The sequence below is a fragment of the Lampetra fluviatilis genome, chromosome 9 (assembly GCF_964198595.1).
Source record: "Lampetra fluviatilis chromosome 9, kcLamFluv1.1, whole genome shotgun sequence".
In the NCBI taxonomy this organism is placed as follows: domain Eukaryota; kingdom Metazoa; phylum Chordata; class Hyperoartia; order Petromyzontiformes; family Petromyzontidae; genus Lampetra; species Lampetra fluviatilis.
This window is the reverse complement of record NC_136283.1, coordinates 6,195,647-6,216,342: the sequence shown is the minus strand read 5'-3', so window position 1 is coordinate 6,216,342 and position 20,696 is coordinate 6,195,647. Positions and strand designations below refer to the sequence as shown.

At 43.1% G+C, this 20,696-nt stretch overlaps 1 protein-coding gene across 5 annotated transcripts in view; it reads right to left on the bottom strand.

The window, feature by feature from the left end:
• The window catches only part of LOC144934163 (phosphoinositide 3-kinase adapter protein 1-like), a 168,655-nt gene that overhangs the window by 132,984 nt on the left and 14,975 nt on the right, over positions 1-20,696 (bottom strand). For all 5 annotated transcript variants that reach the window (XM_078859678.1, XM_078859679.1, XM_078859680.1 and 2 more), the window contains exon 3: positions 19,698-19,876. In XM_078859678.1, the coding sequence (XP_078715804.1) occupies positions 19,698-19,876 (179 nt within the window). The remainder of the gene's footprint in view (positions 1-19,697; positions 19,877-20,696) is intronic.

Below are 20,696 nucleotides of genomic sequence, written 5' to 3'. Positions count from 1 at the left end.
CGACTGTCCGTGTCGCCGCACACGAGGCTGTCACTGCAAGAAGGACGGGCAGAACAGTTTGTTAAAAGGAAGTGTGTGGTGCAGCGCTGAGAAAATGCCTCATCAACGTTGGTGTCGACTTATTTTAAAGCCTTCAATTACCGTAATTGAATCCTTACAAATAAGAAGTTTGCACCATGCAATTATGTTTTGCTACAGGACACATTGAATCTCAATGCTGAGTCGTAATAAGACCAGTGGAGTAATAAGTAATTGAACACGTGATCTTAACGTATCATTCTCAAAACATTTTGACCACCCATCGTACAGCTGAATGTAGCATAACAACAGACCATAGGGAATACCTAAAGAGAGATAAAGTACAGTAGTTGTATATATTCTGCAGGAGCGGACCTTGTTGAAGGTCGACTTTGCAAGAACAATTTTTTTTAACTATAACCCACCACCACTCGACATAGCCAATCACATCAAGTTGTCACATTGGAAAATATGACGTTATGATTCGGTTTTTGAGCAAACCGGGAATGTTGAAACGCGAGCACATTTCTGACAATTTCACACGAAAACGTTTCGTACGTGAATTATATCATGCGTACTTGAGCGAGCAACATGAAGTGAAATCGTTTGATAATCTGAGATGCAGGTAATTCTGGTAAATTGTTACGAATAATTGCTCAAGACCACCCACGTTGAGTTCATGTGGAGCTGTGTGAGATTCAAAAAGTCAATAACAATACGGCACCTGTGATCTTAAAAAAAAAGAGTTTAAATTACAATATTTTACTATCTAAACTGAAGGTAATCATGTATATACCATGTTTTAGTTCCACAATTTCATATTTTCACCAAACATTTCACCAAATATTGAGTCTACAAAAAAATGAAATAACATTTTCTTTCCTGTCATTTCATTTTTAAAAACTTTTACCGAGGTTTTCAAGTTGGTATTTGAAAGCATAGTCTCAGAAATGAAACGTTATTATAATTTAATAACTGGAAGTCACAAAAAATTGTGACTTTCTTTGCAAAGTGTCCCTCACTGCAAATATCACACATCACTCACACACAATTCCCCTACCAATCTCTATACAATGTCTAATTGTTCCTGGCCCTCTTTCAATAATTGCCCTAAGTATACATATTCTGAAGTGTTTAATAGTTAAATCTTGACTTAAAGCTTTCGTGACTGCAGGAATTCATATTCTTCGTCGTGATTTTGATTTAATTATTTTTTCTATCTACGTGGCTTTACCGAAAGACCCAAAGAATATGTTTAATAGTTGAGTACCTCCCAACAAATATATTTATTAGGCTTTGCGAACTTGTAGTATGTTGTTGAACTTCTTTCGCACCGCACGTAGGCAGCCAACCATGCTAATCGGAGGTGCTTTGCACAGAGCTGCTAACTGTATAGCGCAGCATAAACATGGGGCAGCTGCATGTGTAGCCTTGGTTATATAATTAGCTGGTCCATGCATCACAGCCGTGCATGGGTGCGGGTAATTACCGTATCCGGGCAGGCCTCTACTCGCCACACAGGCCCTGAGGGCCCTTCTTTCTCGTCTGAACTCCATGCCAGAGTTTAGATGGCATCGGCTATGCATTTCAAGGCAAATCTGCCTATTTGGAATCAGTAAGAATAGATTTTCTCACCATCTGAAATCGGCCATGCTTAGCTAAGCCAAGCATTGCCAAAGCTTAGCTAAGCTGGATTCACAATAGAATCCCATTGTAATGCATGAGTCTTCCAAAGTAGATTTCCTGCAGGAATCATGCAGGGTGGAATCATAGGCATCTTCCATCTCTAATGCTGGGTATATATCATGACATTGCAATCTACAGAATTTAAACAATCTCACAAATCAGCACATCTGTGCTATCCATTTTTTTACACATATCTGCTCTGATGCAAAACATGTGATTAGCAATATGCAAAAACATATTGTATGCATTTTTGTTGTGTTCTAGATGCTTGTTGCTGTAGTTTGTTCAGCACACAGGTGCTAAACAGATCGTGACCTCGTGTTTCGATCTAAAATGCCATCGAATTTGCACATGGGCTGCAAAGCGCCTGATTGATGTGAATTCACAAGAAGGAAGTCTGACACGGTTGCATGTTACTGGTAGGAACCACCTGGTTCCACCAGCCCACAGGGGATTATTGTGTCCGTCCGTCGTGCATCCAAAAATGGGAGGAGTCGGGCTGGGTGGAGAGGGGAGGATGGGGAGGGGCTGGGTGAGGAGGGTGGGGAGGGGCTGGGTGGGGAGGGTGGGGCTGGGTGGGGGGTGGGGCTGGGTGGGGAGGGGCTGGTCACCCCGTGGTGCCCTTATCAAACTCAACGTTTAACCTACTCACGCCGGCTTGTGCCCGCCCTCACAGTCGGGCATATTTGCGGAATACACCACGCCGCCGTTGACCCTGGCCATTGACCGAGCAACCCAACGTTTCTACCAGCTCCCTCCGCAAGAATGTATTCTCAGTGTCAGTATGCCACGTACTCTAAAGAGAAATACACAGCACGAGCAGGCCTTAAATTGACCCCTCTTGTTCTTCTTTGTTTGGAAATGGGACATTGCAGCCAAGTTTAGCAAGACAGCACGTGAAGACCATCATTAAAGTTCTGAACTGTGAAGTATAACAACATATGTGCCGTTTTATTGAGGCACCGTGTGTTGTCTCAGTGTGGTCTGGGACTGCTTTTGTTGTTGTCTTTGTAGCCTTGTCAAAGTGTTGAATAATCTGCAGGAATGTATGTGCTTATGAAATTTGTACGTATATACTTTACGTATTAATATACTTTATATTCATATTTAAATTGTATACTTTATAGTAATATTTATATTAATTTATTTGTAGTGGCTTGTTTACCTTTTCTCTATTTTTGCACTCCGATCGTGTTTTTTGTATTGTTTGATGTTGTAACTTGCTGATCTGCCCGTGACTGGACATCTGTTGAAAAAGAGCTTCATAGCTCATCGGATTCCTCCTTCAGTTCTAAACAAGTGATTCTGATTTTGACATGCAGGGTACTGGAGATCCGTAAATCAGCATGTGTGCAATGGTGGGCGTTTTCATAAACCGCGGCAGCTGTACGTCACATCACGACCAGAGAAATACAACAACAGCTGCCACTCCCCCCAGTGACCGTCATGTCAACACAGCACTTGTCCACGGCTAGCAGCTTCCTCCCTCTTCTGTGACAGCCAGGGGGAGGGTACCCCGTCATGGATAAGCACATTCTTGGAAAAGAAAAGCGTTCATCCTATGACTCATGAAAATTATGCTAAGGCTCAAGACGATTTTTGGTTTATTTTACCAGGTAAGGCCCACTGAGCTATAGAGCCCTTTTTCAGAAGCGACCTGGCGACAAATGATAGCCCAACGAAGTGGCTTATCATCCGGCAATGTATAGCAGTAGCCAAATACTCTAAACGCACATTGATCCTAAATTTGGAGGGAAAAAACAGAGGACCCCGAGAAAGATCCACGAGACCACAGGGAGAACACGAAAACTCTAAATATGCAGGCATCAGGGTAGAGATTGAACCCACGACCTCCTGTATACCAGGCGAGGTAGTCAACATCTTGCCACCGTGGTGCCCTTATCCGCAATACACTTTGTGGTTAACCACGGAGAGTGGAATTCATTTTGCACGTAGCAAAGTGCTGCAACTGTAAATCTGCTATTTACCACAGGGTTCCACAAACCAAAGCCCTAAATATAAATAATGTAGTGTATATTAACATTTTTCTAAACCATTTTACAAAGAAGAAACTGCTACATTAATAATGGACGCAGAGTGCAGAAAGTAAATCTTAAGAGTCAGGCAAGAAAACACTCTCTCACCAAGGTTAATAGGATTACTACTGTGCGGCACAGTGTAGTGTAACGTATAAATGTGCAGAGGCCTGTATCTCATGGCTGAATGTAACATCGTCAAACATCCTCACGCAACATTGTCTTCCTTCTTCTTGGTTCTTTCGGTAAAGTCACGTAGAAGGGAAGTAATAAAATAATAAAAATAAAACATAATAAAACAATTCTCACGACGTTTCGGCCACAACGCAAGCAGCCATCCTCAGGCGAAGAATGAAACACCCCAAGCTTGGAGCGTATATTTAAGCTGGGTTAGAGGGGGGGGAGGTGGGAAGAAGAGCGCCTAAACAAAATAATTTGCATATCAAGAGGAATTCAGCATATGGAAAATGCGTAGGAGGTGGGCGGGGGGGGTTCCAAATCAATACTATGCCCGTGCATTATGCAGGATTAGCAGCATCAAAGGGGGGGGGGGAAGGGGGGGAGCATTAACAAAGGAAAGGAATGTTAATAGTATGTAGCTGTAGTTACTAAACAACCACGTAAAAAACTACAGTATAAACTGCATGACAAACTAAAGTATAAACTACATAGCATCATCAGTAAACTTACTATACTCTACAATAAGCTGAGTTACTAACAGTAAGTAATACATGAAAAATTCTACGTTGTAAAAAATTATATAATATGCTTCCATCTAAACTTTATTCTCTTACATCACACGCGTCTATACCGTACTATATACTTCCATAGGCAAAACCAACATTAAATTACATACTGTATTGCTATAAACCACCCTATACCTTATACATTTTTAATATAACACTATGTATTATTCTACCCACCCTAATGTGTATCAAAATGGTTTATTACGTCCTTCCAGTGATTGCTAAGCCAGAATCCATCTTCTCGGTTAAAATTGTCTCTGTGTTTGTAAATGTGGATCGCCTCATGTACGAATCTCTCATGATAGCCAGATGGCTTGCAGAGAACCTCTGTCTTGGAGAAGTCAATGTCATGTGAGCCCACTGAGTTGTAACAGTGATCTGCCACGGCTGAGGTGTTTGTCCTACAGTGTTTCAGGTCAGCTTTATGTTCACGGATGCGGTCCGAGACATGTCGTTTGGTTTCCCCAATGTAACTGCTACCACAGAGGCAACTTAGTTTGTAGACACCAGGGTACTGTATGTCTGGAACCACATCTTTTACAGACGGTACCAGATCACGGATTTTATGTACTGTGTTGAATCGGACCTGGATCTTGTGTTTAATCAGGATTTTGGAGATCTTTTTTGTGACCCCAGCAATGTAGGGTAAGGTGATGGTCTTGAAAGGCTCCTCAACAGGATCCTTCTTGGTGGTTGGAGTGATGGCTTTGCGGATTGTGTAGTCGGAGTAACCATTAGCCTTAAGAGCTTGGCGTACGTGTTTGAGTTCACTGGAAATGTGTTCATGGTCGGAGATGCATTGGGCTCTATGATATAGAGTCTTGATGAGGGAATTCTTCTGGGATGGATGGTGGTGGGAATCCGGTTTTAGATAAGCATCCGTGTGGGTGGCTTTCCTGTAGACAGAGTGGCTCATTGAACCATCAGGTCTCCTTTTGATTAGGACATCCAAAAAGGGTAGCTTGCCATCATTTTCGACTTCCATGGTGAATCTGATGGCTGGGTGTATGGAATTGATATGGTCGAGAAATTGGTCTAGAGCAGGCCGGCCATGTGGCCAGATGACAAAAGTGTCGTCTACGTACCTCTTCCATAAGGTCGGGCGTAGAGTGGCAGTCTGGATGGCGTCCGTCTCAAATTTCTCCATGAAGATGTTGGCTACAACCGGAGATAAGGGGGAGCCCATTGGGGTGCCCTCAATTTGCTTGTAGAAGGTTCCATTCCAGGTGAAGTATGTATTGGTTAAGCAGTGTCTCACCAGGGGGGGTACCCCAGCATTCAGTCCTTGATGAACCAAGTCTTCAATGATTGCGATGGTGTCAGGCACAGGCACCTTGGTGAACAAGGAAACCACATCAAAACTGACAAGCAGGTCGTCTGGGGACAGGGCAATCCCCTTGATTGTTGATACCAGGTCAGTAGAGTTTAGTACTGCAGAGGTGGTTTTTCCAGTGAAAGGCCGTAGGATTTCGGACAAAAAACGAGCCAGTTTGTAAGTCGGGGAGTTGATAGTAGAGACAATGGGACGAAGAGGTGTATCTTCTTTATGTATCTTTGGCAAGCCGTACAATCTTGGTGGCCTGGCTGCAGAAGGTTTCAACGAGAACTGTTTGGTCTGATCAATTAATGCGGTTGAAGCAGAAATGATGTTGTTGGTTTTGGAGACGAGGCTGTTGGTGGGGTCTCTTTTTATTTTTGTATAGCTGCCATCGGTGAGTAGTTCTTGAATTTTGTTGTTGTATTCTATTTTGTCCATGATGACAGTGGCATTGCCTTTGTCGGCTGAGAGGATGACAATGTCATCCCTCTTTTTTAATTGAGCTAATTCAAAACGCTCATCTTTGCTGATGTTGCTAGCTGGCATCTTAGCGTTTTTGAGGGTTACAGAGATTTCCGATCTTGCTACGTCTGCAGCGATGTGACTCAAGCCCTTGAGAGCTACATCTACTCGAGCAATTATATCATTAACTGGTATGTGTCTAGGTGTGACTGCAAAGTTTAGTCCTTTAGCTAAAACGGATTTCAAACCTTCAGAAATAGGACTGTTACTGCGATTAATTACGACTTTGTTAACATCTAGCTTTTCAATGTGTGGGTCCGGTTTCTTGTTTGAGAGGCGGTTGAATTTGGAAATCAAGTTGTCCTTACATTTAGTCGACATAGCGGCAGCTGAAGAGGCAGTCATTTTTTCCACATGTTCCCAATCCGATGTGGACATTGTTGCACTCAAGGATAAGTGTGATTTGTAGAGTGTCTTGTCTAACTGATCTAGTTCGGTGCGCGTAAGTCTGATTTTCTCTGAGATAAGAGCTAAGCTAGTTCTAGACAGAATTCGTTTCGCATTAGAAGAAGTTACAGCAGCAGATGTTAGTGTAAATGCGTTCGGTATTACCTTAGAGTCGCGGCATCTCTTCAGAAAGGTGAGAGACTCGATTAGCTGAGCCTTCTTGTCCCGGAGCTTGTTGAAGGATCTCAAAGTTATGTGGAAACCCTCCCCGTAGAGGCGGTTAAATTTCGATTTAAAGCTTTCGTGACTGCAGGGATTCATCTTCTTGGTTCTTTCGGTAAAGTCACGTAGAAGGGAAGTAATAAAATAATAAAAATAAAACATAATAAAACAATTCTCACGACGTTTCGGCCACAACGCAAGCAGCCATCCTCAGGCGAAGAATGAAACACCCCAAGCTTGGAGCGTATATTTAAGCTGGGTTAGAGGGGGGGGAGGTGGGAAGAAGAGCGCCTAAACAAAATAATTTGCATATCAAGAGGAATTCAGCATATGGAAAATGCGTAGGAGGTGGGCGGGGGGGGTTCCAAATCAATACTATGCCCGTGCATTATGCAGGATTAGCAGCATCAAAGGGGGGGGGGGAAGGGGGGGAGCATTAACAAAGGAAAGGAATGTTAATAGTATGTAGCTGTAGTTACTAAACAACCACGTAAAAAACTACAGTATAAACTGCATGACAAACTAAAGTATAAACTACATAGCATCATCAGTAAACTTACTATACTCTACAATAAGCTGAGTTACTAACAGTAAGTAATACATGAAAAATTCTACGTTGTAAAAAATTATATAATATGCTTCCATCTAAACTTTATTCTCTTACATCACACGCGTCTATACCGTACTATATACTTCCATAGGCAAAACCAACATTAAATTACATACTGTATTGCTATAAACCACCCTATACCTTATACATTTTTAATATAACACTATGTATTATTCTACCCACCCTAATGTGTATCAAAATGGTTTATTACGTCCTTCCAGTGATTGCTAAGCCAGAATCCATCTTCTCGGTTAAAATTGTCTCTGTGTTTGTAAATGTGGATCGCCTCATGTACGAATCTCTCATGATAGCCAGATGGCTTGCAGAGAACCTCTGTCTTGGAGAAGTCAATGTCATGTGAGCCCACTGAGTTGTAACAGTGATCTGCCACGGCTGAGGTGTTTGTCCTACAGTGTTTCAGGTCAGCTTTATGTTCACGGATGCGGTCCGAGACATGTCGTTTGGTTTCCCCAATGTAACTGCTACCACAGAGGCAACTTAGTTTGTAGACACCAGGGTACTGTATGTCTGGAACCACATCTTTTACAGACGGTACCAGATCACGGATTTTATGTACTGTGTTGAATCGGACCTGGATCTTGTGTTTAATCAGGATTTTGGAGATCTTTTTTGTGACCCCAGCAATGTAGGGTAAGGTGATGGTCTTGAAAGGCTCCTCAACAGGATCCTTCTTGGTGGTTGGAGTGATGGCTTTGCGGATTGTGTAGTCGGAGTAACCATTAGCCTTAAGAGCTTGGCGTACGTGTTTGAGTTCACTGGAAATGTGTTCATGGTCGGAGATGCATTGGGCTCTATGATATAGAGTCTTGATGAGGGAATTCTTCTGGGATGGATGGTGGTGGGAATCCGGTTTTAGATAAGCATCCGTGTGGGTGGCTTTCCTGTAGACAGAGTGGCTCATTGAACCATCAGGTCTCCTTTTGATTAGGACATCCAAAAAGGGTAGCTTGCCATCATTTTCGACTTCCATGGTGAATCTGATGGCTGGGTGTATGGAATTGATATGGTCGAGAAATTGGTCTAGAGCAGGCCGGCCATGTGGCCAGATGACAAAAGTGTCGTCTACGTACCTCTTCCATAAGGTCGGGCGTAGAGTGGCAGTCTGGATGGCGTCCGTCTCAAATTTCTCCATGAAGATGTTGGCTACAACCGGAGATAAGGGGGAGCCCATTGGGGTGCCCTCAATTTGCTTGTAGAAGGTTCCATTCCAGGTGAAGTATGTATTGGTTAAGCAGTGTCTCACCAGGGGGGGTACCCCAGCATTCACCATCGCAATCATTGAAGACTTGGTTCATCAAGGACTGAATGCTGGGGTACCCCCCCTGGTGAGACACTGCTTAACCAATACATACTTCACCTGGAATGGAACCTTCTACAAGCAAATTGAGGGCACCCCAATGGGCTCCCCCTTATCTCCGGTTGTAGCCAACATCTTCATGGAGAAATTTGAGACGGACGCCATCCAGACTGCCACTCTACGCCCGACCTTATGGAAGAGGTACGTAGACGACACTTTTGTCATCTGGCCACATGGCCGGCCTGCTCTAGACCAATTTCTCGACCATATCAATTCCATACACCCAGCCATCAGATTCACCATGGAAGTCGAAAATGATGGCAAGCTACCCTTTTTGGATGTCCTAATCAAAAGGAGACCTGATGGTTCAATGAGCCACTCTGTCTACAGGAAAGCCACCCACACGGATGCTTATCTAAAACCGGATTCCCACCACCATCCATCCCAGAAGAATTCCCTCATCAAGACTCTATATCATAGAGCCCAATGCATCTCCGACCATGAACACATTTCCAGTGAACTCAAACACGTACGCCAAGCTCTTAAGGCTAATGGTTACTCCGACTACACAATCCGCAAAGCCATCACTCCAACCACCAAGAAGGATCCTGTTGAGGAGCCTTTCAAGACCATCACCTTACCCTACATTGCTGGGGTCACAAAAAAGATCTCCAAAATCCTGATTAAACACAAGATCCAGGTCCGATTCAACACAGTACATAAAATCCGTGATCTGGTACCGTCTGTAAAAGATGTGGTTCCAGACATACAGTACCCTGGTGTCTACAAACTAAGTTGCCTCTGTGGTAGCAGTTACATTGGGGAAACCAAACGACATGTCTCGGACCGCATCCGTGAACATAAAGCTGACCTGAAACACTGTAGGACAAACACCTCAGCCGTGGCAGATCACTGTTACAACTCAGTGGGCTCACATGACATTGACTTCTCCAAGACAGAGGTTCTCTGCAAGCCATCTGGCTATCATGAGAGATTCGTACATGAGGCGATCCACATTTACAAACACAGAGACAATTTTAACCGAGAAGATGGATTCTGGCTTAGCAATCACTGGAAGGACGTAATAAACCATTTTGATACACATTAGGGTGGGTAGAATAATACATAGTGTTATATTAAAAATGTATAAGGTATAGGGTGGTTTATAGCAATACAGTATGTAATTTAATGTTGGTTTTGCCTATGGAAGTATATAGTACGGTATAGACGCGTGTGATGTAAGAGAATAAAGTTTAGATGGAAGCATATTATATAATTTTTTACAACGTAGAATTTTTCATGTATTACTTACTGTTAGTAACTCAGCTTATTGTAGAGTATAGTAAGTTTACTGATGATGCTATGTAGTTTATACTTTAGTTTGTCATGCAGTTTATACTGTAGTTTTTTACGTGGTTGTTTAGTAACTACAGCTACATACTATTAACATTCCTTTCCTTTGTTAATGCTCCCCCCCTTCCCCCCCCCCCTTTGATGCTGCTAATCCTGCATAATGCACGGGCATAGTATTGATTTGGAACCCCCCCCCGCCCACCTCCTACGCATTTTCCATATGCTGAATTCCTCTTGATATGCAAATTATTTTGTTTAGGCGCTCTTCTTCCCACCTCCCCCCCCTCTAACCCAGCTTAAATATACGCTCCAAGCTTGGGGTGTTTCATTCTTCGCCTGAGGATGGCTGCTTGCGTTGTGGCCGAAACGTCGTGAGAATTGTTTTATTATGTTTTATTTTTATTATTTTATTACTTCCCTTCTACGTGACTTTACCGAAAGAACCAAGAAGATGAATCCCTGCAGTCACGAAAGCTTTAAATCGAAATTGTCTTCCTTATCATCATTACCATCTTCTTCATCATCACTGCACTGTCGTCATCATCCTCTGCATCCACTTCATCGTATTTATCCATCATTGTCTTCCTATTCATCATCATTTTCATCCCCCCACCTACACCCCTCGTGTTTACTGTTGAATGTAGCACCCATGCACGACCCCTTCCTCTTATCCGCAACAACCGCAACGCAACAAAAGTGCAGGGCCCACAGAAAATGGGAAGGACCGTGGAATCGGTTGAGCTCCTTGTATCACACAACACGAGTGCGGTGGATAAGAGTGTTCATTCATCCATCACGCGTGACCTCTCGCTGAAACCCCGGTGCTGTCACGTTGTCCTTTCGTATTGCACGTTTGGGTCACCCAGTGCGACTTAAATTCGAGCGCCATACACAGTGTGTGCACGTGCAGTGGCCGCGTCGGCTGCCGGGTTTATTAATGGAGCGTGGAGGTCATGTGTAGCCACTGCACCTGTGTTGTGCAAGTGCTGACAATAGAATGCAGTGATGCATGTCCATGTTTTACGAACGAAGGCTGTGTTGTACGCTGCAATATTTACCGAAATCCTACATAATGTACGCTTGTGTGTATATGTATAGCACGGTATATGCATTAATTGGTGATGCTACGTTGGCGGTGATGCACAAGCATAATTAACAAAACTCCTCAACACATTCGTCGGTGACACATTGCCTCAAAAGAAATATAAATAAAATGTGCCACTTTCGGCATAAAGATGGGCCCTATAATAGGTTACGTTATGGGCAAAGGCCCTTCTTTATGTTCTATGAAAGAGAGCCATTGCCTGAAACGTCACCTATTGTTTCCTTTTAGGGCAGCGTTACAATGTGTTGATATATATAGAGGATACAGTTTACTACAAACTGTAAAGATATCAGTTGCGCGAATGATTTACATTTAAAGCGAGAGTTAATATCAAACAATTAACCAACCCATTGTCATTTCCTAGGCCACAAATTACTAAGGGAATCCATTTAGCAAAGTGCGCACAATATGCTTTCAAAGGCTTTCAAGTGTAATACATTTTGCATCACGTGTCCATTGGTGGACATAATCTCACGGCAGGAAGCCAGTTTGGAATGCAGGGGTTCTGCACCACACCATTTTGTGGGTGAAATAAAGTTCACGATCTATAGTCTCCGTAAGCACACTTCCTCATTTGGTTGCATGCAGGCAAAGATAGCCCGGCTCAACTCTGCGTCCAAAGTTCAACGAACTGCAAACCTAATTCCAGCCCCCCTGATAAATAATTTACCGTGAGATTTCGGTGAAGTGCCATCGTGCGTCTTTTTGTGCCGCTCATCTTGCGATAGGAAGGCACAACACTGCAGTTACACTATTTGATTAAAGTAACGACCCAAGAACACGATTTCCCAATAATAAGAAGGCTCTGTTTTTCCTCTCCAAAATGCGTATTATTACGCAGCAGTTTTCATGGAACAATAAAGAAGGCAGCCTTGGTAGAATGGTGTACAGTTTTCATGTTGCTTAAGTTCCACAATAACAAGGAAGTCTGTATGCAAATGTCCCACTGATCATTATTCAAGACCAATATCTTTCACATATACTGTACACCCATTGTTTCCCTCAGTTCACTACCACATGGTTCGCATTACAAGTGCATGTAGTGTGCACAAATATACTCTAAATACACTTTCAAGCCTTTAAAAAGGTCAAAGTGATTTCCCGCTCGAATGAGCATCGATGTGATGCTCACCTCCTGTTTGTAGATCTGGGCCAGTGGTGGAAATTCCACATTCCTATGGTGTAAGCAAGTCTCTATATAGGACAATCACCCTTGACTTGACCACAAATGAGTTCTCATTTTATTGACTCCGGAAGACCCGAGTCAAACCACAACCAGGATTTGAACTCGCAAACCTTTGGATGGCAAGCCGCTCGCTCAACCGCTGAGCTGGAGAAGAATGTCTTCGAATAATGATTTTAGAAACACACAAACGTTGAAAGTTTCATATTTGAAAGTGGCCGTTAGCGAGCACTTACGGCACACGAGTAGGTGATGTGGCAAGTACCACGCCCAGTCGTCTTGGTTTCTCCAGTGCCGATGTTTACACATCACACCAAGTACTCATTCGAAGCTGAGTCGACCTAGGGGAAGCCCGGTACCGGTTCCGATATTTATTACTGATGTTGGCTATGAGCAGGAATCTAATTCGGGTTGGTTCGCTGGATTTGTAGCGAAGCGAGCTAACCACTACACGACCACTTCCCACACATACAATATTACAACAGACCAAGTCAAACCCACATACACACTGAAATGTACATGACGTGGCTACAAGACTAAGCTACTGATTGGATGATGCATTGCCATCGCACACGATTGCAAAATTAAAAATAATAAAAATCCAGCTCAATCCCGTGCGACAGTATGCAGTGGCATCATGACCATAATGACGCAACAGCGTATTGACATATTCTTGGTTCTTTCGGTAAAGTCACATAGAAGGGAAATGAAAAAATAATAAAAATAAAACAGGTGAAGAACATGGCTGTCGGGAAGACAGCGTCCTAAATGCGTCTTGACAGTGATGCAATAAATAGTCATCAGTTCGAGTGCACCCCAGTAATTACAAAAATATGGCATGGTGTACCTTGGCCTTAAACCATCCACACAACTGCTATAATAACATTCGCTACATTCATTATATTAGCCAAGCCATCGCCGCATACATAAGAGGAGTGCCTTCCGAAGTGTCAGAATATTCATCCCATTACCTGAATCCATTTGTGAAGACGAGTCCCCTGAAAGTGGTTTCCCAGAAGTGTTACAAGCCTCCCATTATTTGACCTTTGGTCAAATAAGAGGAGTGGCTTGAAAATGGTGGAAACTTCATCCTACTAAAACTATTAGTGTTGCCAACTCTGGCAACCAAATCAACTGGAACATATTGTGGCAAGAAGAAAGTGTCACAGCACCGAAAGAGGGGAACAGTACGCATAAATGCATTGATTTAAATGATGCATTTTTACGCAACTTACAAAATGGCTCGGCAAGAATTACAGTATCCCAGGAGAGCTGCCTTAAATAAAGAGGACAATCTTGGAAAAAGCCCAGATAGGTGGCAACCCTACCTCCTGTGTTTATATTTGCTCTAACGCTCATATAAAATTAGCATATGCACGGATAAACCCAAATAATAGCACATTGCATGCACAGAGCAAATCAGTTAGGAGAATCACTGTGAAATAAAATACTAATGGCATGAATGTTGCATTCTTTTTTTAATATGGCCACTTTTTTATTCACTACTGAAATACTCAACTATTTTATGATCTTTTTTTAAGGTACCACTAATGAGAAAGTGGCAGATGGGTTTTTCCTTCATAGCGAAAACAAGCGGGTTTCCCACAAAGCATAAGTACTAGTTTTACCATCTGGAGAGAAAGCGGCCTCGTAATATTGCTCCTACAGATGGCTGAGAATGGATGTTCTTCATCAATGAAATGCAGTTTACATGCAAGCTGCATTTTGCAAGCTACGTAAATAATCGTTGTGGCCACGCTCACTCCCAAGACAGATTTCCAAGAGTCTCGTTGCGTTGATACTTGCACGACTGTGTGTATTTTCATGCAATTTTAATTGTGTTAGAGTGCAGCTGAATTATTGTCCATCTGCTCAGGCGTGCAATCGTATCAAGAGAAAGTAGTGCATTACTGTACTATATAAGGTACCCACTAAAACACACAGTTTGCATTAAATGCAGCATTGGCTATTAAACACGGTGCAGTTTTATCAACGTGTTGCAGGCAGACCTTGTTATTTTTAGAGAATGACTAATTGTGCAGTAGGTGGTTAACTCTACGCTCACTGACACGCTAAGACGCACTCATGCGAAATGTGTCACGCGATCTTTAACATCCGCTTGACAGGACAGCTGGCCCAACATGCCCTAGATTTGATAGTGCACACGGCTTTACACTTCTAGCCGAAGTGAGCTGAGCAACCTTTTAGAGAATGTTTTTTTTAGCTGAAGCACCATGGATGCATTAAATGAAACACAGTGCAATGTTGCGAACGTGAACTTGTCAGGCCAAATTTATTCTGAACAACCATTATGTTTCACCGTGCGCATTGCTCCCGCAAATAAAGCATTGCATCAAACTCCCGTACGCACGGATGCAATTTCATGAAAAGAAAATGCCGTGAATAACTAGAGTTTGTTATTTAAGCATTTTTTTGTGAACTGAAAATATATTTTCTTTCACTGGTAATGAACGTCTTGGGGGAGCAGTAGGCACTGCGCTTTTGCATTGAACCGTGTCAAACTCAGATTCATTCCCAGCCATGGCGAATATGGGTGGCGAGTGGTGTCTGAATACAGTGGCATCGTGTGCAAACATAAATTCCACACACAAGGATCGACACGTGCATTTTAAACATCTCAAGTAGAGGTAGGCAAGAACTGATGATGTCATCATTATCACTTGCTGTCACCTCGTCACGCTGGGTGTGCACTCCAGTGAGTTTCCTGCATTTTGGAGGCCGATGATTGATGTCCTCTATTTCTGAAAGGATACCGAAGAATGGATTTAACGTGCCAATCCACTGCTGGATGTGGGTATCATTGCTGTGCAGGCCGTGCAGAGTCACTTGACCATATTTCACCACGCAGGTTGGTGAAGGTGGGGAGCATAGATAGGGGAACTTAGAAGTACATTACAACAGTGTATTTTAATGCACTGTCCTCTGCTACTCACCACAGAGCACTATAGCCTATAATCACATTACGTACATGGTGGTCGACCATTCAAGAAATTATCCAGGCCCAAAATCTGCTTAGCTGCCAAGATCTGACAAGATCGGGTGCATTACAGGTTATTTTTTTGAGTCGATGAAACGATTATTTTGAAAATATAAATGTTTATACAATTTATAAATCAAATCATCATTTAAGCACTTATGTCCACCAGTCGAACCAAACTGTTTCAAAAGCCACCAATACTGATCACATTGCACAAAGCAACACCCCCCTGGATTATTAACTGCCTGTGCCACATCTACGATATGCAAGATGCAGATGGCACGACAGTAACTGTCTTTCACCCCGTCAACATCAGAACAATGGTGTGTGTCTCAAACGTAAAATATAAACGTGGATAAATGTAAATGCAGTTTAATCATATTATATATATTTGTTTAATTATATTTCAGTAACCCAAATGGCACAGAGGAGCAGCTCATGTGTTAGTTAAAAAAAATCGTTATTTTCCCAAAACACTGAAATTGGTAGCTGAGATTGCGTTCGTCTGACCTACAATTGCAAGTCATTGCCACGTACCACGTGACCCGTGGTTTACTCAGGGAGTATGGGGAAACAACATTTTTCAAAGCAAACAGGAAACCTGCAAGGAGCTGAACCTCAACTCATTCACCTCCCTCCAACACCCCCAGGGAAATGCAAATGAATTAATCATAAATACTATCAAACATTTACGTGATTGCTATATTTACCTCGTGCTAAAGTGTGTGTTCATACGCATGCAGCGGGAGAAGATATAGAGGCTGGTTGAAATTGTGTTGCAGTACTGTATTGAAATATATGGGTTATTAAGTGCTGCAGTTAAGTTTGTTATGGATTTGGACAAAGCTTAATGCAATCGATTTTTTTAATATAAAATCCCTACACACACATTAATTTCATAACATTTATTTTATCATAAAATTAATAACTAGCACTGCCTGTGCATTTGCGCCAGATAAAATTTAAGTGAAGTCACCCTCTCGCTCAGAAACGTGTCTGCAACAGCACTGATTTGAAAGTGTACTGGGAATCTGCTTGGAACTAGTATTGTGGAGGTCCAACTCAGAGCTTTGAAGAATTCTGGTTATATTTGAAGTCTCCTACAAAATCTGGTTCAAATAGGCCAAAACATCTCTACAGGAAATGTTGTATGTTGTAGGATCTGATTTGGGAAATAGGTAAAAAAGATTATAGTACCATAGTGCCAAGCTTAGCAGTGTTCATTAGGACGCTGTCTTTCCGACAGCTCTGTTCTTCACCTGAGGCCGGCTGCTTGTGTTGTGGCCGAAACGTCGTGAGAATTTTATTTCATTATGTTTTATTTTTATTATTTTCCTCCTACGTGACTTACCGAAAAATCCAAGAATAAGATCATAGTACCTTTGTCATGTTCTCCGTTATTGAACGGAATGCATTACAGAATGGCATATTAAACCTGACATTGTATAGTGAAATCTGTAATAGATGTCAATGACACTCTCTGGGTACGTAACCATTGTTCATTGTTCATTGCACACGGTTTGAGCATTGAAGTGCAAGGTGCGTTCCAGTGCTATTATCATGTTCATATGGCAGGTTATTAGATGTACCAAGTTGTTTTTTGGAAAGTTTAGGGACAACATGTTGTCAGCTGAAAGTTTACAACTTCCTGGGAATACCCTTTATAACATTTTTCCTCTGATGTACCATTTTGGAGATGCAGAGTGTGACAGACGGATGGGCACGTGCAATTTGCCATATAATGAAGATAATAATTTTCAGCCATTTGTCAACATATTGTTGGATGAAGGCCTTTAAATGTTATGTCAGTTATGGAAGTTTTTTGACAATATTTCGCCGTACTGGTCAGTATTTGTTGGTGAAGGTGGGCGGACCCAGGATAGATCCAGATATCATTGCTCGCCACTGATGTTAGCCGTGACCAGGAATCCAACTCAGTTCGCTGGGTTCATAGCGCAGTGCACTGCACAGCACCACCGCTCCTCCCGACTTTTAATTTACCGTATAGTAATTCACATTTAATTCCTAAGTAATTATTCGGACAGTTCTGCTTGTATATATGTTGAACTTCTTTCGTACTGTACATAGCCAACCATACGAATCAGAAGTGCGGGGAAAGGACAAAAACACTAAACACAAAAAGTGGTTCTAAAGAAATTAGTTTTCAATGTAGATTTAAAAGTGCACAGCTTCAGTGGATTCCTAATATCCGAAGGAAAAGCGTTCCGGATGGCCGCAGAAGTGCACCTGAAAGCACAGGCTACAGTGACCATCTTTGTTTGATGGCAAGCCAAGGATGACCAGAGTTCACGTGATGGTTTATGCTCCTTTAGGAGATTAGCAAGGTATTGTGGTTAATTTGTGGCAAGCCCTTTGTGTGGAATGAGTGCAAATGTCTTCTACACAGAGCCTGTTGTTGGAAGCCACATGAGAAGCAGCTGTCATCCATGCAAAGTCCCTCTGTGCAACTTGGTTCATAAGATACTTTCAAAGCATGTTTACTTTTTAATGAATGTATGATTAAACAATTCCTTATAATGTAAATGACTAAAACATGTAAAAAATATATTGGAATCTAAAACAAAAAGTAAATTAACAAACCAACAATGATTGAAAAATTATAGTAGAGTACTGTGATAAATGAACAGTCGTTTAACAAATTATCAGAATAACAACATTATTTGCATATGCTGCTATGTAACACATTCCTGCGGAGGGAGCTGGTAGGAACGTTGGGTTGCTCGGTCAATGGCCAGGGCAACGGCGGCGTGGTGTATTCCGCAAATATGCCCGACTGTGAGGGCGGGCACAAGCCGGTGTGAGTGGGTTAAACGTTGAGTTTTATAAGGGCACCATGGGGTGACCAGCCCCTCCCCTCCCAACCCCACCCCTCCCACCCCCCACCCAGCCCCACCCTCCCCAACCAGCCCCTCCCCACCCAGCCCCTCCCCACCCTCCCCACCCAGCCCCTCCCCACCCTGCCCTCCCCACCCAGCCCCTCCCCACCCTCCCATCCCCACCCAGCCCCTCCCTCCCCACCCAGCCCCTCCCTGCATGACGGACACAATAATCCCCTGTGGGCTGGTGTAACCAGGAGGTTCCTACCAGTATTAATTAGCGTGTAATAATTGCCTAACTTTGCACAAGACCACCCTCGAGTAATAGGTAGGGACATGCGCGTTGTATAGCTACACTGCACTGTGTTCACACTTTCATATGCAGTGGAACTTCTCTGATCTGTGACCAAAGAGGAGTAACCATGTCGGGCAGAAGCAAATGATTTATAATTATGATTTTTAAAAAATACTCTTATTCCCAATGCATTATCTGTGATACCATGGCTCTGGATAGCAGAATACATTCATTGGGTTACTCTTCTCAGAGGTATAAGTGCAGCCCTGCAATCGCCTGCTTAGACTACTGCTCGAAGGGTCTCCACCACAGGGAGCTCTTGGAAGATGTGAATACCCACGCTTTACCCCACCACATGCAAGCTTCCGACTGACTATAACTGTGGTGTATCCATTTATATTGCCCGGTGGAACTTGTCAATCGTTTAAAATGCCACGACAAGAGATCGATCCGGTGACCTTTAGTCCAAGACCACACACTATTACTGGCAAGTGCCGTTAATTTAAACAAATTCAACCATTAAAACAATGCATCGGTCCCAATAAATTAGACAATATAGGAAACTGCATCTGACCACAAGCATACACTGTAAAAAGACTATTATTGTATAATATTCGTGCTAATACATATCCCTATCTTTATTCATTGTAAATTATAAATTGAAAATGATTCAATCTTATTTTGTAGTCGGTTTCCTTGAAAATAATTGGAATGAATCTTATGGCTAATGGGAGGAGGCCAAAGCAGAGGATGGCAGCGAAAGAGATGGCGAGAGGAATAATTTTGGAGGGAATTACTGGACAGGAACAACTCAGAGAGAGGAAGGAATGGATGAAAACTTTTACTCAGTAGTGAGAAGTGAAGAAACCGTACGTAGCCAACTGCGCTAATCAGAGGTGCAGGGGAAGGACAACAAACTAAACACAAAAAGCGGTTCTATCGTACGTTTACCTGCCTGCAAAAGGTTTTTCACGAAATCAAATCATCAAATTGCGTGTGGGTGGGTGACAATCGGGGGCATAATCGTGAGAAGAGAGGGGTGGAGGGGGGGGAGGGCCCTTACCTTCGGTGACGATGTCGGTGATGGTGGCAACGAAGCTCTCTGGGGCGCTCTCGCAGGACAGTATCGTCCACCGGTGAGACACGTGCAGGGTGGCGAGCAGGCCTTGGGCGTCCTCTTCACTCACCCCGCACAGCAGCAGCAGCACGCTCTTGGGGGGCACCAGCAACTTGAGCAGGTCCCTGATGGGGACAGCAAAGGCATGGCGTCTCAGCACTCAAGGTCAGAATCTCATAATCTGTATTTATCTTTCCTGGGGGAATCCGATGAGTTCTAAAGCTCTTTGTCGCAGATGTCCAGTAGGGGTGAGTCAGAACGTTGCAACAACCAACGATACGAAAACACGATAGGAGTGTAAAGTATAGGAAAGGTAAACAAATCATTTAAAATATATATGCAGGAGCATGTTGGTTGACTAGTAATTAATTTGGGTTTACACCCTGATGCAAATGCATTCTTAACACCGTTAAGGAACGTGACTAACGGGGCTTAACTTAACAATGACATTTCTATGCTAAGTGGATTCCTCCACCCATGTTGAGGATTAGGTATCTCGTCAAAGAGCATAAACCATCACTGGCATCGCTTGCTATCAGATGCCCTTCTGCAGCCGTCTGGAATGCTCTTCCTACTGAGATTAGAAAACCACCGGAGCTATGTCCTTTTAAAGTTAGATTGAAAATGCATTTCTTTAGAACTGCTTTTTTGTGTTTAATTTGTTGTCCTTCCTCCGCACCATCGATTAGCATGGTTGGCTACGTATGCTGCAAAAACACATTCCTGCGGAGGGAGCTGGTAGGAACGTTGGGTTGCTCGGTCAATGGCCAGGGTCAACGGCGGCGTGGTGTATTCCACAAATATGGCCGACTGCGAGGGCGGGCACAAGCCGGCGTGAGTAGGTTAAACGTTGAGTTTTATAAGGGCACCACGGGGTGACCAGCCCCTCCCCTCCCCACCCAGCCCCACCCCTCCCACCCCCACCCTCCCCACCCAGCCCCTCCC